Source organism: Magnolia sinica, chromosome 16 (assembly GCF_029962835.1).
Source record: "Magnolia sinica isolate HGM2019 chromosome 16, MsV1, whole genome shotgun sequence".
NCBI lineage: Eukaryota > Viridiplantae > Streptophyta > Magnoliopsida > Magnoliales > Magnoliaceae > Magnolia > Magnolia sinica.
In genome coordinates this window covers 63,659,701-63,684,253 of record NC_080588.1, presented here as the reverse complement: position 1 = coordinate 63,684,253, position 24,553 = coordinate 63,659,701, and the positions used below count along the sequence as shown (strand labels likewise).

General features: G+C 39.9%; 1 protein-coding gene across 1 annotated transcript; it reads right to left on the bottom strand.

Annotated features, from left to right (window-relative positions):
• Positions 1 to 4,087: 4,087 nt before the first annotated feature.
• Positions 4,088 to 6,531, bottom strand: LOC131229673 (1-aminocyclopropane-1-carboxylate synthase 3-like). Its single transcript, XM_058225658.1, has 4 exons — positions 6,342 to 6,531; positions 5,641 to 5,772; positions 5,392 to 5,552; positions 4,088 to 5,273 (listed from the first exon to the last, which is right to left on the bottom strand). The coding sequence occupies exons 1-4, from the start codon at positions 6,492 to 6,494 to the stop codon at positions 4,319 to 4,321; spliced, it is 1,401 nt and encodes a 466-aa protein (XP_058081641.1). The 5' UTR covers positions 6,495 to 6,531; the 3' UTR covers positions 4,088 to 4,318.
• Positions 6,532 to 24,553: the final 18,022 nt, after the last annotated feature.

The following is a 24,553-nucleotide window of genomic DNA, read 5'->3' as shown; positions in this document are numbered from 1 at the left end:
CAGTTTCTTCTAGTTATGGTTGAATGGTCGCGAGACATGGGCCAGGGCCCTAGTCATTTTAAGATATTTATCTAGGTAGGTCTAGTTCCTAGTTCGATTTTCATGGTACTGTATTTTGGATATCTTACCTGTTTAGTAGCCCGTATTTATATTTTATAATATTCTCATGCTTATGGTTTGATAAACCCGTCATTGCTTATAAATAAACCCAAATGCATTGAAATCTAGATCCCATTAGGGCATACATGGCACCCAGGAATTTGAGAGCTGAGTTCCTACTCGGCCCCTGAAAATTCGGGGCGTTACAAAGCCACTCAATCCAGTTCTTATGACATTATTGTCCATTCGCACACACACAACATCGCATATATAATTTTGCATACATAGCAATCAACACCCAGTCAGTTCAAACGTATGCTCTGCAACTTATCGGCATATTCGGATCCTGCCCATCAGAAACATAAACTGATTATTTTACGCACAACAAGTGGGAGAGTCAAGGCGAATTTATCCAGCCTAAGTTATATCATGTCATTGGTGTTGCAATATTTAACACTACATTGCACACATTGTTGCATTATTAGTGCATAAGAATTAATCTCAATCCTCAAGAATTTGTTAGATCCTATGAATTAGAGGTCGTAAACTCATATGGGTAGAGTGGGTGCGTAACATTTTTCATCTTCGTAACTATGACCCCTTACCACGAATCTTCAATTGCATATTAGTAAGTCATTTTAGGACTAAGAATCTTCGGACTCTCTCTCTCTCTCTCTCTCTCTCTCTCTCTCTCTCTCTCTCTCTCCTAATGTTTCTTTAGGGTATAGCTGATTATAGAATTGACTAGTGGCGACTCCAGTCGAACCTAATACATTGACATCTTAAAGATTCCTTGAAAAAGCACCCGTGGAAGCACAACCTATCCACCCAGGATCCAACATCTTCAATGATGTCCATCAATTATGTTTTTTCAGATCATTTTACAACACGAGCCCAAAAGTGAGGCATATCAAAATCTCAAGTGGACCAAACCACATAAAACGGTGGTGATTGAACATCTACTATTAAAAACTTATTAGGGGCCATAAAAGTTTTGGATCAAGCTGATGTGTCTTTTGATCCCTTTATACAGGTTTGTGTGACATAATCAACAGGTTAGATGACAAATAAAATCAGGTCTCTGAAACCTAATCAATAGGTTGGACGGCAAATAAACGTTACATTAGACATCAAGAAGTTTTAAACGGTGGGTGCTCAATCACTATTGTTTTATTGTGATATTATCCACATGAGATTGGATATGCTTTATTTTTTGACTCGAGTCCGGATCCTCTGTTATCAGGTTAACAGAGAATTCTTGATGCCCAAATTCTCATTGGTCCACGTCACCACTCACTAAAAAAATGAAAATTAATAAAAAACAGCTTGGGACGCCAAACCATTAGGGTAACAGGAATTCTCTGTTGACCTGATAACAGAGGATCCCGACTCAAAAGGAGTCATGCTTTAAAATAATCTAAAAGAATGAAGAACCACGTGGATAAAGTACATACATTATGATCAGTGCTATTTTGCCATTGGCAGCCTCATTGGCAATACGCGTCCCAGACAATTGGCGGTTCTGGCCAGCTAACGTGGGATTGCATACCGACACACCAGTACCCACCTCCTACTGGCAGCGTCAATAGGCAATCCGCGTCCCAAAAAGTGGGCGGTTCTGGCCATCGATCCTGGCGTGGAATTGCTTGCTGACACTGCCAGTAGCAAACTCACTGTTAGACGCTGCTCTGTGGGCTCCATCAATTTTTACCTGTTTTATCAACACCCTTTATTCATATTTGGATCATTATTTTTCAGCATGAACAAAAGAATAAGTAGATCCAAATCTCATGTAGATCACACCAAAAATAGAATTAAAAGAAAAAAGTGGTGATTAAACTCCCACCATTAAAAACTTCCCAGCCCCAACAATAATGTCTATTTGCCATCCAAACTGTTAATTAAGTCTTCAATATGGATGAAGAAAAACACAAATATCAGGTTGATGTAAATTTCTGTGGACTGTCTAAAGTTTTTAATGGGGAGCGCTTAATCACCATTGTTTCCTAAGGTGTGGTCCACCTGAAATTTTGCATCTGCTTGGGATCTGATGTAGAGTGGGTTGCGGACAGTCTCATGGCCAAGATGGATCAGAAAAGGCCCGATCGGAAGTAGAAGTGATTCGGACCGTTCATACCTTAAAACGGACGTATCTCGCAAACCGGAATGAGTTATTCAACGTACCATTTATGATTTTGGGGTAGGACGAGCTACTTTAGCCACCCAACCCACTACACAGGGTTGTGCACACTGACTTTATGAAATACCATCAAATCGACAGTCGGATTCCTGTTTTAATTTCGTTTTTACTAAGTTTTAATTTGACTATAACTCTTCATCCCTTGAGCTTTACGAGTTGCGCCCAAAATGAAAAGTGCTTAGAATAATTAGGAGATTAGCATGGTTGAGCCAAATAGGACACTTACTATTGTTAGCCGAAAACCATGAGGTCTAGTGGAAATCAGGACCATCTATAAATAGTAAGTTTACTATTTATAGTAAGTCATAATTTCTGGGAGTTTTAGTTATAATATAAGTCTAAAACTTCTTCCTAGTATTTATGTTATTTTATTTTTTATTTTTTAAAATTTTGTTAAGGGAAATGGTGTATATTCCACCATCAATATATTAGATGAACAAAATGTACAGCCATTCGAGCATGCTCGGAATATCAAAAAGGAAAAACAGGCTTAGCCTATCGTATGAGGGAAATGACAGAGAGGAGGAAGAGAAGTAGAATCTACATCATGGGCCTAGAAGCTGAAAGACTGGGACGACAGCAGCATGGACCAACTACACCAGGGATAGCCAGCAGCAACAAGAAAGCAGCATTCTCGTGTGGGCCAGACTATTGGAGAACAAGATCATTAGTGGGAGTGGGAGTGCCAACAGCAGCATCAGCATCAGCATCGGCAGGGGACTAGGTGATGAAGGAAACTGAACGTGACAGGACAGGGATCCTTTAACCAATTCCTTTCTTGAGTCTGCAGTGTCGAACTTGGCCAACCCCAACTTTGTCAAGGACCATGGAACCTCTAACAGGCCTAGGGAGATCAGCGATGTTAAGGAAGAGTTTGTTTGGGGCGCCGCTGCTCACAATGTGGGCTAGGCCATCTGCCGCAGAGTTGTCTTCCCTCAAGATATGACTAAAACTAAAATTGAGAGATTGGGAGAGATGGTGAATAGATTCTAGGGTTTATGTTATTAGTTAATAGGTTGTAAGCTCGTTTTTTATCATCAATCAATTTATTATGAATTTTTAGAAATTATTCTATTTTTTTATTTTTCCCTAGAATTTTATTTATTTATTTATTTATTTTCTTTTAAGAAGAACTGCCCATTTCTTTCAAAAGGATCCAAAATTTACATTCGGACTTCCCTGGAGAAAAAATGGGCTGGGGAACGTCTATCATAAGGAAACTTAATGAAATGAGCAACCAGATGATAAGAATCAGAGGCTGTTCCCATATTAAGGTACCCTTATCGCCCCCAGCCCCCACCTTATTTTCCCCATGAATTTGAGGCATTGCTGCTGTGAGGAATCAAGAAAAAGCCCCGTGAATTCAGAATAGTTATCCCCTGAGGAGGACGGTGATGGACCTATACACGTCATTCCTTGCATCAGGATCGCGCCCAAAAACTTAGAGCTGGAAAATTGTAGAGAGGGCATGGATAAAACACATACATCATGATGAGCCCACATAGCACCGTTCGAGTAGCAAGCGTCAGTATGCAATCAGCATCCTGACCATCCGACCAGTACTCACCATTTGAGTCTCAGTAGGTGGCCACACACATTGGATAATGAGTCGCAATAGAAGTAGTAACGAGGAAATGATCTTCATATCCAAGTTTTTTAATGCAAGCACACTTCTTTTCAGCGACCTTTATCCCCTTCCCTTAACTGTCGGTAAGTAAATGCTCAAAAGGGCACCAGAAAAGCTTGCATGCACAATTAAAGAAGGTCACAAAATCAAGCCCGACAGTTCAACTGCTGCATTGTTTTAAGCAAGAATACTCGATCGTGTTTGACTATTCATTACTCTTGAGAACTACAATTCCAATTGACTCGACACACAAAACTCACTCATGCAGAAAAAGCTTCAAACCTACATGGGTAAAATGCTCTTTCTACACTACGTAAGCAAAAACCAGTTAAAAACATAAATCTAAGAAAGGGGTAAATATCAATGAGAGAAATTCACGTCTTCACTCCAGATTAACGATCCGGATCATGTTCACCAGCCGATAATCGGAAAACCCATTTGGGTAGTGACAGGTTCTTCAAATTTCCAATTGATCTGCGCCCGCTTTGGCCACGTTGGATTGAATCAACGAAGGCGCTGAGGCGTTGCATTGCAGTTTCAAGTGTCTCTTGTGATATGTTTGCAAAACACACACGAAACCAACCAGGCTCGGTGCAATGGCAAGAGGAGCCTGGAGAGATGTTTAAGCCAACCTCATACAGTATCTTCTTCCACAATTCCATCTCTCCTTCGAATGTTTTAGTGCTTAAAAGGTGTCTCATGTCTACCCAACAAAACAAACTGGCATTGCTCTTCAAGCATCCAATTCCGGCATTTTGCATTCCTGATACGAGCATTTCGTGTCTTTCTTTAAGCCTCTTGCAGTTCTCTGCAATGTAGTTTCTTGTGAAGTTCTTGTCGGAGAGCATTTTGGATAGAAGATACTGAGTCTGAGAAGAAACTAGTCCAAAGCTTGACATTTTTGTTGCGGCAGCCACAACTACATCATTGTATGAGTAAATTGCACCGACTCGAAATCCAGGGAGACCCAGATCCTTCGATAGACTACAGACAATGTGAACTTGGTTTTGAAGATTTTCATAATCTTCCATCTCCTTTAGAGCTTCAGCAATGCTAACAAAGCCTGGTGTGTCAAAGACAGTGCCTGCATAGATCTCGTCGCTAACTAGATGTATTCCTTTTGCTGCAACAAATCGAAGAAGCAAGTCGAGCTCAGTTCGGCTAGCCGTCGTGCCTAACGGGTTTGAGGGATTGGTGATCAAGACCCCTTTAACTGTCATCTTACTCTTTTGGGCTCGTTGGTATGCTTCTTCCAATGCCTTTTCAGTTATCTGAAAGCCATTAGAGCTTGAGCAATGGATTGGAACGATTTTAACTCCAGTCCGCCACTTGAGATCCCGATCAAATCTACAATAATATCGGACAAATGTCTAAGTACAAGTGCAATTGCATGTATGCCACATGTAACATTAACATAAGGTTTTAGCAATGTAAGAATCAAAATAAAACAAATAAAATAAAATACCCTGGATAGTATGGAGTTGGAAGAAGGAATGCTTCGCCGGGTTCGGCAAGGCAAAACATCAGAGTTTCATTAGCCGAAGTTGCACCGGCGGTGAGGACTAGCTTGTTGGGATCAAATGTTACTTTGTTAGCTCTTATTTCTGACATGAATTCCACCAATGACTGCAGGAAAAAATGCACCCAAGTTAGATAATCACCGATATCATGGATCATCCTTCCTATCATCCATAACTTGTTTTCAGGAGCTTACGTTCTTGAATGCTGGCATTCCACGATAATCTTGGAATAGTGCAAGCTCTTTGAATACGGACGTGCTTCCGCATTTGAACGTGGTTGAATCAGGATTATCTGTGAGCCACGATTCGATGAGATCGAAGGAAAGCTGCAAGAAAATAACGATGTGAGATTTTTCTTTGGTTTTTTAGGTATTGATTTTATGTAAATATAGAACTGTAGAAATCACAGAAACAAAGAAGTCAATTTGGATATATGATGCATGCTTAATGGATTTTGCACCAAAACGTTTCTACCATAGTCATGGGACTTAGGTATTGTGATCAGATAGAACAACTTTTTGGTGGGTCATCAAGTGCATAGGCCAGATTTAATGGTTATGATCTTACGATCACTACAAACTTTCGATACTGCCCATTCATATGGCGCCCCACAAGATCAATGGCCCCGATCACCATAAACATTCGCCATGTGTATTGCCGCCACAGGTATGCTAGCATTTCCCCACCGACAGTCCGATGAGCCATATCTCTCTGGTGGCTGGGAATCTCAACACTGATTCCAAAATGGATTTTTTGAAAAACCCAAGCTCTTTGAAGTGCTGCTAGATTCCCGCCAACCCTCTTGAGATAGCGAGTAATGGGCGCACCACTCTCGGTGAGCCCTGCGCGCTCTGATAATTGTGATACGTAATTTTAGGCAGTGTTTGTTGCTGACCTGATTCTCTGCAAGACCCAGTTGTATGATTCCTCTCGGATTCATGACGTGGTCGTATGGGTTCTTCTCATACTCCTGCCATCCTAAAAAGTATGATGAATCTTGCCCGTGTGAATTGCACGTGGCTTTTCTTGAGAGAAATTGCCGCTTCATTGTTTAGATGGAACGAGAGAGAGAGAGAGAGAGAGCGAGAGAGAGAGATATCTGTGCTCTGGGAGTTGGTTGGGTAGATGGAATATGAGAGCCTTAATATAGGGGGAGGTCCGGAGAATAAGGGATACGGCAGTTTTGACCGAAAATTAGAGATGGGCGACTTACAAAACTATGGTGGTGGTGTTTGGTAGCCCCGTACACACGTTAATCCAGCACACGTGCCATGTGCATGAGTGGGTCCCACGATAATTACCAGGAATGTGTACAGAGAAGAGGAGCTGTCATATCAGCTCGTCTACTAAGCAGACCCCACCTAATGCCTTGGTCAGATTTCGTACATATATAACGTATGCTGCGGTTCAGAGCTCGGGATAGGCTGGATGGTGTTCCGAGCTCGAGATAGACTGGATGGTGTGGTCCACTTGGACGTTGTATCTTTTTAATTTTTGGGCTCATAATCTAAATTGATATGGAAAAATGTATGGACGGTGTGGATAAAATCCATACATCACAGTGGCCCCTCAGAGTCCCAGCTTGTCCCGAGTAGTATTTTATCGGCGTCCGTTTCGAGTGCGTGTAGCAGACTGCTAGCGGTACCTGTTGCGTGAAACACATTTTAATATTTCTCCAACTTCTTTTATTTGAGTCGGGATCCTCTGTTATCAGGTCAACAGATAATTCCTGATAACGTAATTCTCATTGGTCTACGTCACCACTCACTAAAAAAATAAAATAAATAAAAAACAGCTTCGGACGCCAAAACCATTAGGGTAACAGGAATTCTCTGCTGACCTGATAACAGAGGATCCCGACTCCTTTTATTTATCTCGTCGAGGTGACACGCGTACATACTATTCAAGCCGTTCATCTGGAGGCCCTACCATGGATAGGGTCATGTTGCCCAATAATATCTCTAAAATTACATTTTCAAGGAAATTGAAATTTAAAACAGAAGGCCAGACAGGCCTCCATCAATCACCAACTTTCTCATCAAAAAGATCGTATGATGTACGGAAGCACACTTTCTGATCAATGCAATTTCAGAGATCAGATCCATTCATCGTAGAGCCTGAAGTTTGAACGGTCCAGATCTATCATAAATGTAGCACACGTAGAAAAAAAAAAAAAAGTGGCTAACACCATATATCCTCTAATAGAAAATTAAAATATATGATATGGAATTTGGTGGGAGGAAACTGTTTCCGACAGAAAATCTGATACACCACGAATATCCGACTCGCAAAGTGGCAACAGATCGGACCGGCCAGTCCCACCATGCATTTCTCTGCTCTAATTCAAATATCTCGGCAATTTCTCATCCAGGCATTTTATCGTCGTATTTTCTCGATTTTCATTTCTTCGAAAGATCGCGTCATATGTTCAAACTTACGGTGGTAACCATGCGCTCGATCTGTGTAGGGCCCACAAGTGACGTGAATGCAGAATCCAAACCGTGCATCTGGTGCATCTCCCCATGTTCACCGTACATCCACGACAGGGATATATGTGCATTTGCGCGTGAAACCCAAACATTCACTTTTATGAAGCTCCTCTGACGTAGGGCTGGGTACCGAGTCAAGTCGGACCGAGTTAGGGCTGACCCGGCTCGTTCCAATTTTGAAATAGACGTGTCCCGAACTCAACTCGGCTCGGTACTGAGGCCAGCATGCCTAAACTGATTCGAATTTAGGACTAGCCTGGACTAATCCGGATAGAGTCCGACCTAGTAAAAACTACTGAGCTAGTTCAAGTTGGCACCGGCCAATTCAAATTGAGAGATGAGGGAGTGGAGAGGAGAGAGAGAGAGAGAGGAGGGTGGTGATGGTGGTGGGCTTGGAAGAGGAGAGAGAGGGAGAGAGAGAGAGAGAGAGAGAGGGGGAGGGAGGAGGAGGAGGAGGAGGGTGGTGGTTGTCGGGATTGGAAGATGAGGAGGATGAGGGAGGCAGAGAGAATTTGGGATCGGGTCAAAGTTTTTTATTATATATATACCTGAAATCGAGTCGAGTTGATTTCAAATTTAGTCGAGTCTGACTAAATTGAGTTTTGAGTTGAGTCGGATTGAGTTTCGGGTTGAATCAGATCGAGTAATCCCCCAGCTCTACCTCTAAGTTTTTGTGTGTCACTTCATCCTAGTGGGAGCGGTTGATGGATGGGCTAGATTAAAAATGCAAAATAGGGAGGACCCCATAATATTCCATGTGAAAGCCACCTTTCCTAATGTTCCCCCTTTCTTTTCCTTTAAGGTGGCCCATATGAGTTAATAGATCTGGTTAGGTTTTAGGGTACGGGCCTAACATGGTGGGGCACATCTAATTGATGGGTTCGATGGAACTCATACATAAATGTGGACCCCACGTAGCTAGACGCTATGGTAATTACCATGGGCTATGTGATCACCTTACGTGCACACTCTCGGCATGTACCACCATGACAAGTAAGTCCAAGATCCAATCCATCCATCAGTAGGGCACCCGTATATTGGTGCTCTAGCTGAAGATTAGAGTCGATCCACTGGTCAGATGTGCCACAGATTGTAAAATAATGTACATGCACGTGTCCACCGGTTTCCCGTACTGAAATTTATTTTTGGGAAAACACCGAGAAGGTCGGAACACCCTAACGGATGGATTGTACTTGAAAACATGAGTGGCATGCTAGCATGTGTGTGGCGTGTTCATGAGCTAGGTCGCACACGCAAGCGCTTAGCAAAGCTCCTTTGAAAGTTCGTGCGACTGTGGCATTTGAAGTCAATCCAAGCATATCCTTTGAAGGAACGTGCGAGACTGGCATTTGAAGTCAATCCAAACACAGTACTTTTCATCATCAAACGGTTGTGAATGGTTACTAACTAGAATATTTAAAATACTAGAGCCGATTGCTTATTACTAACTAGAATATGTTAAATACTTAGAGCAGATTGCGTACTAAGTATATCTTGTACTAAGTAAACCAACGTCCATGAATCTGAGGTTAGGATCCCTGGATAAATCTAAAATTTGAATGATGACCGATGTAGAATAGTTCCCACAATTCGGAGGGTTTGTTTCTGAGTTACTGTATGACACGTGTACAGTTAATTAGTTAATGCATTGTATCAACTATCACACTCTAGCAGAGTATTAAAAATGACTCGAACATGATAAATAAATAAGTAAAACGAGAAGAGGGTGGTACTCGTTAGTGTTACAATAAGCATTCCACAGCCGCTGATTCGGCTACCTGATTTGCAAAATCTCTGACTTGAATTTTACTTTATGGTGTCTTGTCCTAATTACTTTGAGTAAATGCAATCCAGTAATTCAGCTAGGCATCTCTTTTAGGTTTTTAAAAAAAAAGTAATAATAAATAAATAAATAATGAAGGATGGATTATTTTAATAACTGAAACAACTTCAAGGGCCCCAAGATAGTGAAAAGATCACCTATCCTATCTTTCCAGCCAGTGGGGCCCACTATGAAGATCTTCTGGCCAAAAAATCATCAGGCGGGCTGTGCCGTCTAAATTGAAGGATGGAGTAATGGGGCGATCTACGATGGAGTGATATTTATGGTGGTTCCACCGTTTAGATCGACTGGATTTCCTAAACAAGTGAAGATTTAGCTGAAAGTATGGGATGCGGATTGCACACTGACACTAGATGGTGCTCTGTGTGCCCCACCATGGTGTATGTGCTTTATCCACGCGGTCCATCCGTTTCTTCAGCTTATTTAGGTCATGAGCCCATAATTGAGGCACATCGAATTCTCAGGTGGACCACACTACAGGAAAACAGTGGTAATTGAACGCCCACCATTAAAAACTTCATGGGGGTTAGAAAGGTTTTGGTTCGAGCTGATATCAGGGTTTTCCCTTCAACCAGGTTTGTGTGGTCTAATCAACTGCTTGGATGGAAAATAAACATTACAGAGGGCTATAGGAATTTTTTAGTGGAGGGCATTCAATCAAGACTGTTTTCCTGTGGTGTGGTCCATCTGAGATTTGGATCTGCCTTATTTTTGGGCTCATACGCTAAAATAATGATCCAAAAGTAGATGATCGGCATGGATAAAATGCATACATTGCCGTGGGGCTACAAAGCACCATTTAGTAGGGACGTTGCAGTGTGCAATCCGCATTGGAAAAAGGGGGCTGCAAATGGACGCGGATTACAACCCTAAGTTAGGTGGGAGCACTGTTATGCTTGTGAGAAATCCACCTAGTTCATCAGTTTCTACATATCATGTCATGGCATGGACCTGGAAATGAGGCACATTCAAAACTCAAGTTGGGTATACGAAGTCCTCCGTTGAAATATTAGTGAGGCCATGTAAGCTTCGGATCCGACTAATATTTTTGCATTTTCAATTCATTTTCATAGGAATGAACTTATAAATGATGATATAAATGGCATTTAAAAATCAAGATAAACTCAGAAAGGTTTCAATGGCACGCATTTCCCTACCTACTTTTTCCTGTTGCATGCCCCACTTTAGTTTGAATCTAGCTCAACTTTGGTCAAATGTTCTAAAATGATCTTGAAAAATAGATGGATGGTAAATTTCTCATAAATATCACTACTGGCCCCTCCCAGCTTCTTGTCATTGGAAGTTCCTGCGAATGGCTTACCAAACAGCTGGCTGGAGGCAATCAATTCAACCATGGTGTGTGCCAAGGGTTGAGGTTGTATGAGGGTTGAGGTTGCCATGTATTAAAGGTCAAAGTTAGGTCGAGGTTATCATGTGTTAAGGTATGAGTCGTGGTTCTCATGCCACGAGGGTTGAGGTTGTCATGGGTTAAGGGTTGTGGGGTCATCATGGGATATGTGTCAAATTCACTCCATTTATTGGATTCAAAATTTATTTTGACGATATAGGTCAAAGAATGAGTTACATCAAAAAAAATTATAGGCCCCCGAGAATCTTTCAATGGTAGGTTTTCAATCTTATTGCTTTATGTGGTGTGGTCCAGTAACTCCACTATGATGTTTATATGCAATCCAAACCATTCATAAAGTTGACCAAATGCTCATAAAGTCCTTAAAATGGAGATGAATTGAAAGAATAAAAATATTAGCTTGATCCAAAGCTTCTTCAACCCAATGAATATTTCAATAATAGGTGTACGATCTCCACTGTTCTATGTGGTGTGGTGCATTTGAGCTTTGAATCTACTTCGTTTTTAAGCTCATGTCATCAAATGATTTGCCAAAACAGGTGAATAATGTGGATTTCTCACAAACATCATAGTGGGCCGTGTTTACCCTAACCGAATCCCTCCCTCGGGCCCAATGCAAAAGGTAGTGAGGAGCAACTTCACCCTAAACTTTTGTTAAAAGGTATCGGGGTTAGTCCGAGCATTTATTTAAATCTCCAATTTTCCTTTTATATATATATATATATATGTGTGTGTGTGTGTGTGTGCGCGCGCGCCCGCACGCACGCGGGACATGTGACACATACACTGCTGCGAGTACAACCGACCATCTTTAATGACCGGAAGAAAGTCACCGTATTTAAACTTGAAGTCCCCTTCAAGCTGTGTGGGCGGCGTACATGCGACTGGATATGCTTCATTTCTCACTTTTTATTTTCAAACACCACTTATTTGATACATATGCTAAATTACAAGTACTATGTGTCATAAAGACTTCTTTCTTATCTCCAATGCTTGGTAAACAACACTAATCTAAATTAATCCAAATTAGCTAGAAACCAAACTAATGTTATAATCTATGAGAATCCATTTAGCAACTTAATTTTAGAATGCATGGGTGGAAAATCGAAAATAAGATATTCTAACATTCTTGATAACCAAAATATATGATTCTGCTAAAAAAAAAAATTAAAAAACTCCTAAACTAAATTAAAGACTTTCAGTTCACATCATATGCACTCCTCTAAATGCACTATGTACCGTTGACTTACAATAACTACCACCATGGATTACACACTCCTAAACTAGCCTATGGTGCTTGGCCACGGAGAAGGGTGTAGAGCTAATCGCAAAGCACATGTCAAATATAGAAGACTTGTATGTGATCCAAACAATCCATCATGTTGGGTCCATTGTAAGCATGTCAGACCTAAAAGTTAAAAGTTAAAAGTTAAAAATTAGGCTTGTCCACTAATAAGATTGGGTCACACATACATGAAAAAAAAAAAAAAAATGAAGGGCTATAAAAGGATCTTTCATCATGTGATCAACCTGATTTTTACACCGGCTTAATTCCTTAGACCGGTGCATGTTCAAGCGGGCCTCAGCTGATGAATAAATAAGATATAACGCAAGCATGCCACATATCCACATTCAATCTCATTGTAGCATTTTTCCTAATTATCCGCCACAGTAAAGAATATGTTATAAAATATTGATTTTAAATATATTTTAATAATAATTATTATATAAATATTATATAAAATTGTTTTGCAAAAAAAAATCACTTTTTTGAGTGTTTTGGGAATAGTCCCACATTGGAAAAGAGAGAGGAAATCTTGGAGTTTATATGAGAAAGGTAAAGTACCTTTATGTTTGACGTACTTGGAAAAGAGAAAAGGGAATTTCGGAGTTTCCCACACTGGAACACCCCCTCGATAGGGCTGAAAGTCGGGCGGGTTGGGTTGGGTTGGGTCGGGTCAGGTTGGTGCTCAACCCTAACCCAACCCAAGGTTCCTATACCTCAACCTTAACCCAACCCAATCTCAAGTTGAGAATTCTCAGCCTAAGCCCAACCCAAGTGGGCTCGGTTGGGTGTATACGTGCTAATATTTTCGTTATTACATTAGTTTATTATATTTCAATATAGGACTTATTTTTTGTGTCTATGATTTTATTAATTATATATGTAATTATTCATCATAAAGAACTTCATTTTTTCTTTAAAAAACAAGTTAAAATATAAGACTACTCCTTTAAAAGTCATATATCATAGCACGCAATCTATTTGGGAGAGAAAAATCCAGCATATCTTGTTAGCTTGAGTCCTTGGAAATGACATGGACAAATGAGACCCGACATCACTAGTGTGCCTTCGACATAAACGATCCACACTCAATTATAATTTATAAATAACTAATATATTGATTGGGTTCGGGTTGGGTCGGGCAACCCGAGCCCAACCGAAGTTTTATCAGGTTGGTGTTTGTATAGCCCAAGCTTGAGATCGGACCCAATATGTCCTACCCAAGCCTAACCCAATGTCGGGTCGGTCACAAGTCGGTCAGATTGAACCTGCCCAACTTTCAGCCCTACTGCTCAGTCACGGGCTCGGTGCGAAGGTGTGGGCACATGATGCAGTGTGGCGTGAGATCTTGTGACTTATATAGAAGCTGAAAATGTATCCCTTAGAGTGGGGTGTAACTCCTCATGCACATTAAGGCTGACCATACAGAAACTATTGCATGTGGCTAGCCCAACAACCAGAAACGGCTAGCCAACTAGTGACTTAAATTCACCTCTTTTAGTCAGTTTCACCCACTAATAGACGATTTGCACCATGCAGTTAGAAATTTATTAGGTAAGTCGTACATGAAAATGTTCATTTTGTCATGGAGCTCATGTAGACTGCTTACTTTTCCTTCTTCTTCTTATTCATTTAAATATGAAGAAAAAATGAATTAATAATAATTTAACTTATATATATGACGATAAATTATAGTGGTCAAAACCTATCACGATGATAAGTATGTAAGCAGCTCTCTTGTTAGCTGCAGAGAGTCTGGTGAAAAAATAACTTTTAAAAAAACTTGAAGCCAATGTATATTCTTTACAAAGCTTTATTTTCTTTCCATCCTGTGATAGTTATCCAAATTTGGTATATTTTTTTAATTACAATTGTAATTAATAATCATTCTATAGCATTATCTTTTTAAACACTTTATAAGTTTAATCAATGTTCAAGGTATATATTATATAAGAGCATGCAATTATATCATCATCTCATGTATGGTTTTATGAATTACATTTTTTTTTTCAAATTGTTTATTGTATAAACATAAATTTATGAATTTATTTAAATTTCTAATATTTATTTATGATTTTATATTAAACATTATAGATAATAAGAAGGCTCGTAAATTCAACCCGATACAATGTGTCTACAATCGGGCAATAGGTATGGTATTAACATAAAGAAAAAAAAAATTACCAATCTTAGACAATGGTTTTATATATATCCTTTAAAGATAAGATTGTTTGAGTATGAAAAGTAGAATAAGTATATATATATATATATATATATATATATATATATATATAGATATATATATATATATATATATATATTTTTATGCTTTTAACAGTGAAAGATAATTAATAAATACATAATTAGAAATGATTTAATTTATTAGTGTGATGAGTACAATCTGAACATGAAGATGCATGAAGTGAAATATAAAGTTAAAGAATTAAAGAGACAACTAGAAAAAAAGAAAAATGACATGTTGAAAAAAGAATTAGAAATTACTAAAAAAAAAAATGAATTTACTTCCGATGACCTGACAACCCATGTTGTTGTAAATGTCAACATGAATGTAAAAAAAGATGATAAGAATAAAAAGATGATATATTTAAATTAAATTTAACATGTTTGAATTTTATAATGGTAAGAAACTTTCTTCTTTTTTTTTTTACAAAAATATAACAATTGCCCGCGCAATTGCTACATATTTTTAAAACACAATGTTATATATATCCACAGTTAAACAATAATATATAGATATATATAATGACGGAGATATCCAACGATATAAAAGTATTATGTGGCAGACATACGAATCGCCGATGTCTGATGTTAATGGTCTATATCGGCTGATAGATCCAGCCTAAAATTAGTGTCACAATATAATGTTTTAGTGGTGGCTATATCCGCGGTTACATATATAAATGTCACAATATTCAGCGGCAGATATATCCGCCACAACAAATTTCACATCCGTAACGTTTATAAAAGCAAATATATATGTCATTGAATGTCTGCATGTCTATGTTCAGCGGCAGATAAATTTATCGGTACATAATATCATGTGCCAGATAGGTGCATTGCAATAAATTTAACATCCACCATCCGATAGACATATGTAGAGACGAAAATATTCACCGCAGTAACTTTTGCAGAGGCGTATGAAGTATCCGCCACAGTATCTATGCCGATGTGGAAGACAGCAACTAATACGTGATCCACCACTAATCCACTGCAAAATGTATTAGTCGGACTATCACATATGCCAGAAAAATTCATCACTATAAGTCACTTATCTGGTAATGTGTTCGTGATAAGTAGATTTGCATATTCATAAATGTTTTGTGAGTCAATTTAAATTGTCGCCCCCAAAGGCCCATACGGATAGCTTCCTTAGGGACCATCCCATGCCGTGTGTCTCTGGAAATTTATAAATGGAGAATTACACGGTCGTGATGCGCCAAGTCATATATGTATGGCCCATGGTCCAGCGGTCCTAATCATTAATCGGAGAGAACATTCAAAGTGACAGTTAACATTATCCGATCTAGAAAATATCTAAGGTATAATACATCCTTAAAGTGGCCAATAAAACCAACGGTCTAGATTACTGATATGTTGGCCTCACTTGTAGAAAACACAAGCATCTGAACACTACTTTAGGTTGGCCTGGGGTCCACATAATTCATTGCCAAAATAGATTTCCGAGTATCTTTGTACAAGACTTTGTGGTACCGTCCTGAAATTGTCATTATAGTTTTAAAAGTCCGAATCAAAATTCAATACGGAGAATAGAAGAACTCAGTCAAATATTCAATCCAGCGGTTTCGTTGCAGCCTTCATATCACATCTGTTTTCTCTTTCTTTTTTTCTTCTTTTTTTTAAAAAAAATTTATTTTTGGAAAAAAAAAGATTGAATTTTTCAAATTCCATGTTAATTTCTTTTGGGTTTAAAAAGAATTGGATTGAATGAAATGATTAGTGGGTGACAGCATACGACTGCAACATGTTACAAGAATTATAATATAATTATCAAAAAAAAAAACTTGATCAAGCCGAGTCAACTCAGTGAGTTTTGAGTACTGAATTGAGTGAAATGCTTAGTGGGTGACAGCATAAAACTATAATATATCACAAGAACTATTAATAAAATCATCCCTTAAAAAAATCTTAATCAAGCGAGTCGACTAATGAGTTTTGAGTACTGAATTGAGTGAAATGCTCAGTGGGTGACAGTATACGAATATAATATATTACAAGAGCTATAATAAAATCATCCCCAAAAATAAAAAAGAGTTTATGGGCGCACGGAAAGAAAGGAGAGATGGACGGATATGATTTCACACAAGTCTTTCAAGAAAAAGCCAAGAAAGAGATGAAAAGAAAAGACACCATATATGGCCGGCCTGATCGCCAGATCAGCGTACCCGTCGTATTCTTGTGGGAAAGAAAAGATTGTCATTTTCATTTATTTAATTTGATACAGAAATGACAATCTTCTCATTTTCCGGGATAGTGCCCTACATACCAACAACAGGTGGACCCCGCTGGCATGAATTGGTCCGTTGACAGACCCCTCATCTGGTATTTGGATGCTGACCATTTATCTTTTTTTTTCTTTTTTTCATTAAAGATGAATGGACCACTAACATGGCACTAAAAATAGGTTTTTTCACTTTGAAATATCAAGCCAATTTGATGTTCAGGTGGGGCACATTAGTGGACTAAATCTGAACCGTTGGTTGAAATCTCGATGTACATAAACATATCTAGAATGGTTTTTCAAGCCAATTTTGATTTTGAACGGTCCACTTTTAAAACACATCTTAATCTTATTAGGGTGCATGTATCCCAAAAAAATAAGTACCTAAGGTGAGATTAAGTGGGCCAAAATCAGCAATCTGTTCACATGTACAGGGGGGTGGTGTGGAATTATTGAGGGCACATGGGTTTGTAAGGGGAAAATGGGTTAGTTCACGTGAGGTACGTTTGTTTAGGTGGCCCACCTAAACCCCAAAACAACAAATGCATTTGGGAGCATGGATATGAATAGATGTGGACCATGGTGACAAGCAACGTGAAGTTCATGCTAGTCCATGATATGCCTCCTTTGTAAGAAGGAGACATGAGACATGCAAGCCTTATTGCTTTCGCCTTCAATAGGGCAACAGTAGGCCCTTCTTCTATTCCATGACTAGGATTTTGTCTTACTAATGTCAGTTTATAAGGTCCCCTAGTTAATACAAGTGGGGCCCATAGTTAACCTATCAGGACCTTTGATCTGGTGGAATGGACGTACAGGAGATTGCAAAAACTTCCCATATTCGAAAATTTGAAAAGTCCAACAAGATGGGGTCGTCTGATCTGGAAGAGTTTTGGCTCATTCTCCATCTAAGGTGGGCCCACCGGTTTCAATGGTCTAGATTGGCAAATTATGGGGCCCACTTGCTCGAGAGGAGTTTATAAGGCCTCCCAATGAGTTGGGCCATGGGTAACTGATCCAGACCGTTGATCTGATGGAACTAATTGTGGATGAAGATCTCAAGAATCTCACATATGGGAAAATATTAACCATTCTAATCTGGAAATTTTCTGGCGCATTCTCCGTCCAAGAGATAAGGATTGGCTACTGACGCTACTAGTCGGTGCCCTGTGGGCCCCACCATGATGTATGTGTTTCATCCATGTCATCCGTCCATTTTTGGAAATTATTCTATGGCATGAACCCAAAAATGAGGTAGATCCAAATTTCAAGTGGACCACATCACAGGAAATACTGTTGATTAAACGCCCACCATTAAAAACTTCCTGGGGCCACAAAAGTTGGATCAAACTGATTTTTGTTTTTACCCTTATTGGATGTCTGTATTAGGTTGGATGTCAAATAAACATTACAGTAGGCCCTAGGAGGTTTTTAATTGTGGGCATTCAATCACTATTATTTTCATCTGGTGTGCTCCAGGTGTGGTCCAACTGTCTCATTTTTTGGATAAAGCCCTAAAAGGATCTGTAAAAATGGATGGACGGTGTGGATACAAAACATGCATCATAGTACTGTCCACATAGCACCGACCTTAGCCACCTGGTTACTGGCAGCGTCTATAGCTAATCCGTGGCCTGTCAAATTAAGGCGGGCCCATCAATCCAATGGTCTAGATTACCCAACGATGGGCCCCACTTTCTCGAGAGGAGTTTATAAGGCCCCCCAAATAAGTGGGGCCCATGGTTAACTGATCCGGACCGATGATCCGACTGAACCTACCATGGATGAAGGAGGTTTCAAGAATTTCCCATGTCAGAAAATACTAACCATTCAACCGGATAGGATCATCTGATCTAAAAATTTTGATGTATTCTCCATCGAAGGTGGGCCCATCGGTACAATGGTCTGGATTACCAAATGATGGGTCCCACTTATACGGCCAGGATGCATGAGTGCACTGTTCACATTCCCATGCATGATAACCCATGAAACCTCACGTCAAAAAACACTAGAGTCAACGAAAAGTACCTGTAACAACCCAAATAAACAAGGAGCAGACAAGACCATTGCTGTGATGTTGAATTTCAGCATTGACTTGAACGAATGTCATGATAACAAAAGGCATTGGACGTTTTTATTTTTATTTTGATTTCAAAACATTCTACCAAACCCACCAAACCCTAAGGGCTGTTTGATTATCCATGATACATGTTAATGACGGTGAAATTATTTATTTCACCGTGTTTGAAAATACTAGGGCAATTCCACCTTGAAAATAGAAACAAAAGTCTTGACTTAAATATATGAACTCCCGTAATATATATGATATGTCCACACCGTCCACATATTTTATTAGAACATTTTGGAACACCCCACTGTAATGTATATGATATATCCACACCATGTTTGAAAATGAAGCGGTTCCAACACTCAAATGGCCCGCGTTAAAGGAAATGGTGGCCTTAATTTGTCCACCCTTGAAAGTTATTTTCTTTACTGCGCCCTATCGGGGTTTTTCATCATTTAACCCATTCATAGGGTCACACAGGCGTGGATAAGGAGAAAACATGAATATAAGCTTGATCCAAAATTGGGACCCAAGAAGATTTTAATGATAGGCATTCGATCACCGTTGTTTCCTTTGGTGTGGTCCACTTGACCTTTGGATCTGTGTCATTTTTTTTGCTCATGCCATAAATTAGGCTAGCATAACAAATGAGCGGTGTGGATAAATAACATACATAATGATGGGCCCCATATTGATTTTGTAAATATTTCAATTAAAGTATTAAAAAAGTAAGTTGTTACATCTGCACTGGGAAAGATATGATAATTATCTAGGCAAATAATTACTACCCATTTACATGGTAATTACACTTGAGCTGAGAAATCAAACAGGCCCTAAGCACGTGCAAGGAAGGGGTTCAAAAACCTCATCCAGGGGCTACTGGTCCCTGGCCCACTAGGGTCTTGGACTGGGCTTCATTTTCTTACTCAAAACACAGGACAGGGCCTAATTTATATTGTTGAAAGACCCAAAGTAGGCCCATGTTACGTTCATCTCTTCCATCAAACATGTGGGTGGGGCCCAGTTAAAAATTTCTGGCCCAGAGAATAAACGGACTAGACTCCACGGGTCACCCGAGTCCGGCCCAGCTACTAAACAGGGTCTTCTTATACACTTATTCGATTGGTGGCCTAGATAAATAATCCAGTGCTGCATTGGGTCATTTAGACCTGTTCAATTGATCAATCCAAACTGTCTATTAAGTTCAAAACACATTTCTTATGTTAATGTGTGGACATCACACTGAACAGATGATCCAATCCATCCTTGATTTGAACTTTTTTTTGTAGCCGTCCTTTTTTTAAAGACATGATAGGATGGCTATAAGTGATCATTTACAGTCATAAACAATTTTTTATGGGCACTAATAAATACATGGATCAAATTGTTTACCTAATTTTGTGTAAATGATGTTGACAGTAATAGCATTTAATCAAATGGTTCAAATGGGTCCTTACTCTTAACCGGGTGGTAGACTTCCAGGAGTTTCAACACCGGGTCAAGGGTTCGAATACCCACCAGTGGTGAAATCCCACGGAGTGCGTGTGTGGGGTGTGTGTGTGCCTGTGTAAAATAATTTGTACCCACCAGTGGTGAAATCCCACGGAGTGCGTGTGTAAAATAATTTTTAAAAAATAAAATCAAATCAAATCAAATGGATCAAATATTGGTTACCAAAGCATAGCCTAATCTTCAAAGATCCAGACTAAAATGTTGTTTTCACCGTCTATGAAATTTCAAGTGAATAAAAGGCATTTAATTTTTATATTTTTTAATTAATATGAAACCGATGCATTGTAGGAAGGATTAGTCAAGTACCCAAACAATGATAAGACGCAAGCATTCCAGTTTCTTGTTTAATTGTAATTGATAAATAAATTTATTCAATCTCATACTTAAATTTTAGTAATAAGGAACATTAATTTGTTTAGCTATGGGTTTTGATTAGGGGGCGTTTGGTGCAGAGTATTAAATGGGATTAGGAGGGATAGAATTGCATTTGGTCCCATGCTAATTCCATCCAGCATTTGGAGAGGATGGGAAAGGTTGGGATTAGATGAGATGGAATTGCATTTGGTACCATGGAATTGCATTGGTCTCATGCAGGATTTCTATGAATTTTAAAATTCACAATATATATGAGCCCCACATTGATGCTTGCATTTATTTATGTTGTCCATTCATATACATCATCACACGTAACATTATGGTTATATGTGTAGAAGTGAACGACATCCGTTATGAATTTGATCGGTTAATTATAATTTCAAGGTCTACCAAATAGGATTTTGCTTATTCCAGTGTTTTCTTGTAGCAAGAATTTTATCCCCAACATGAGATTGGACGGCTAAAATACTATGATATTTCTAGATATATAATTATTGTATTATAACAATGTGACGCAGGGGAGAACGTGAGGTCGAGCACCGTCTTCCTCAAGAGGATAACTATTCCGAATCCACGGAACTTCTCTGGACTCCTCACAGAGACTTCTCGAATCCACGAGGAAAGAAAGCAGAAATTAGAAGTAAATTCTAATAAATTCGAAATTGATTGATCAATTATTAAAAACGAGTTCACAACCCTTTAAATAAGGGTATCAAGCAATGGGAAAGAAATCATAATCAAACTACAACTCAAACTCCTAGAATCCGCGACTTACTATAAATAGTAAACTTACTATTTATAGACGGTCGTGATGTCTACTAGTGCGCAAGGTTTTCGGCCAAAAATAGTAAGTGTCCTATTTAGCTTCACCAAACCGTTCCCCTAATTATTCTAAGCTCTTTTCACGTTGGGCGCAACTCCTAAAGCCCAACAGATGAAGAGTTATAATCAAACTAAAACTTACTATTTATAGTAAAAACGAAATTAAAACAGGGAAACGACCGTCAATCAAGGGGTTTTTCGCAATTCCGGGCTGCGTAACCCGACATAGCGGGGTTGGTTGGCTAAAGTAGCTCGTTCTACCCCAAAATCATATATTTTACGTCAGCTAACTCATTCCGGATTGCGAGATACGCCCAATCTAAGGTCCGATGGTCCGGATCACTTTTGTCGTCGACCGGGCCTTTTTTGATCCATCTTGGCCATGAAACTGTCCGCGACCCGCTCTACATCAGTCCCCTCCACTTCAAAAGAACTCGTCCTCGAGTTCTCATCCTGCGCTGGTTCATGATACTCGGTCAGGTCCGCGACGTTGAAAGTCCGTGAGATCGCCATGTCATCTGGAAGATCAACAACATAAGTGTTGTCATTGATCTTTCGGATGATTGGTACCGGTCCAATCTTTTTATTCTTCAACTTGTTGTACGTTCCGGTCGAAAATCGTTCTTTGCGCAGATGGACCATTACTTGGTCACCCACCTCGAACACTTTTTGTCGCCGATGCTTGTCGGCTTGCTCCTTGTATTTTTCGTTCGAGGCATATAGCTTGGTTTGTACTTCAGCATGAATGCCCATGATCTTGTCAGCTATATGTTCCGATGCAATGCTCATGCCTGGAAACTTGGACAGAGGGACCAAGTCTAGTGTGTGGCGAGGTACTCGTCCATAAATAACCTGGAACAGGGATTTTTCTGTCGAGCGGTTCACCATGTTGTTGAATGCAAACTCCGCTTAAGATAGGGTCAAATCTCACTGCTTCGGTTTTTCTCCTGAAATACATCGAAGGAGGTTTCCCAACGTGCGATTCACAACCTCAGTTTGACCGTCAGTCTGTGGGTGGTAGGCGCTGCTGAACTGAAGTCGTGTATCGAATCGAGTCCACAAAGTTCGCCAAAAGTGGCTTATGAACTTCGTGTCACGGTCAGAAGTAATAGTCTTAGGAACCCCATGTAGCCGCACAATTTCTCTGAAGAATAGATTCGCCACATGTGTTGCATCGAGAGTCTTCTTGCATGGAATAAAGTGCGCCATCTTGGAGAAACGATCTACTACCACGAACACTGAATCCATGCCGCGTTGTGTTCGTGGGAGACCAAGCACGAAGTCCATAGATAAATCCTCCCAAGGGCCGTCAGGCACAGGTAATGGAGTGTAAAGGCCTGTATTATGAGATTGCCCCTTAGAGGTCTGACAAATATAATAACGTTGGACTGCCTTTCCCACATCACGTACCAATTGCGGCCAGTAATACCATTATTCCACAAGAGCTCGCGTCTTGTCCCGCCCAAGGTGTCCACTGAGGCTACCTCCATGTAGCTCTTGGATTATCTGTTCCCTTAGCGAACTGTTTGGGATGCACAGTCGATTTCCCTTGAAAAGGAACCCGTCTTGTATATGTAAGTCGTCGGGGTGACCTTCTTGGCATCTAACCTATGCGCCCTTGAAGTCGTCGTCATCGGCATATATGTCTTTGAGGCGCCCGAACCCGACAACCTCATTGCTCATAGTGACTAACAAAGTTGCACGGCGACTCAGTGCATCAGCTACCTTGTTCTGTTGCCCTGACTTATGTTTTAGTACGAACGTGAATTCCTGCAAAAACGAGATCCATCTAGCATGCACACGGTTAATGTTAGCTTGACTATTAATGAATTTGAGAGCTTGATGGTCCGTGTAAAGTATGAATTCCCTTTGAATCAAATAATGTCGCCAGTGCCGCAGTGCCTGGACCACCGCGTATAACTCGATCTCATATGTAGACCACTTCTTACGTGCATCGCTAAGTTTCTCGCTGTAGAAGGCTACCGGCCTACCTTCTTGAGACAAAACTCCCCTAATTCCGACATATGAGGCATCACATTCGACTTCAAACAGTTTGTCGAAGTTGGGAAGTACAAGAACCGGGGTCGTGGATAGTCTGCACTTGATTTCGGTAAAACGCTTGATTTCGGCAAAGCTCCTGTCTGCTTTATCAGTCCACTGAAATTGCCTTTTTTTCATGCAATCTGTGATTGGTGACACAATGGTACTAAAAATTTTCATGAACCGACGATAGAATGTCGTCAGTTTCTAAAAACTTCGCAGAAACCGGCCATTCTCTGATTGCCTTCACCTTTTCCTCATTCACCCGAATGCCCGTGGATGTGACGACAAAACCCAGAAACAATAGGCTATCAGTCATGAAGCTGCACTTTTTTAAATTGAGGTGCAGTTTATTTTTAGTGAGCACTTGAAGGACCTTCTTGAGGTGTTCCATATGGGTGGTTTCGTCTTGACTGTATATCAAAATATCATCGAAGTAAACCACAACGAACCGCCCAATGAAAGGTTTCAAAACTTGGTTCATCAATCTCATAAATGTGCTAGGCGCATTCGAAAGCCCGAAGGGCATGACCATCCACTCGTATAATCCTTCCTTGGTCTTAAAGGCTGTTTTCCACTCATCACCCGACCGTATTCGAATCTGATGGTATCCGATCCTTAAGTCCAATTTAGAGAATATTTTTGCACCCTCTAGCATGTCCAGCATATCGTCCAACCGTGGTATAGGAAACCTGTATTTTATGGTGATTTTATTGATGGCTCGGCTGTCGACACACATGCGCCAACTCCCATCTTTCTTTGGAGTTAATAGAGCTGGTACAGCACATGGCCTCATGCTCTCTCGAATAAGACCCTTACGGATC

Excerpts from the sequence above, each read along its gene's own strand:
- LOC131229673 (XM_058225658.1), bottom strand. The coding sequence starts at position 6,494 with ATGAAGCGGCAATTTCTCTCAAGAAAAGCCACGTGCAATTCACACGGG. Across the intron at positions 5,773-6,341 it reads TGGGTCTTGCAGAGAATCAG|CTTTCCTTCGATCTCATCGA; the intron begins GTCAGCAACAAA and ends ATTTTCTTGCAG. Across the intron at positions 5,553-5,640 it reads GAATGCCAGCATTCAAGAAC|TCATTGGTGGAATTCATGTC; the intron begins GTAAGCTCCTGA and ends TTTTTCCTGCAG.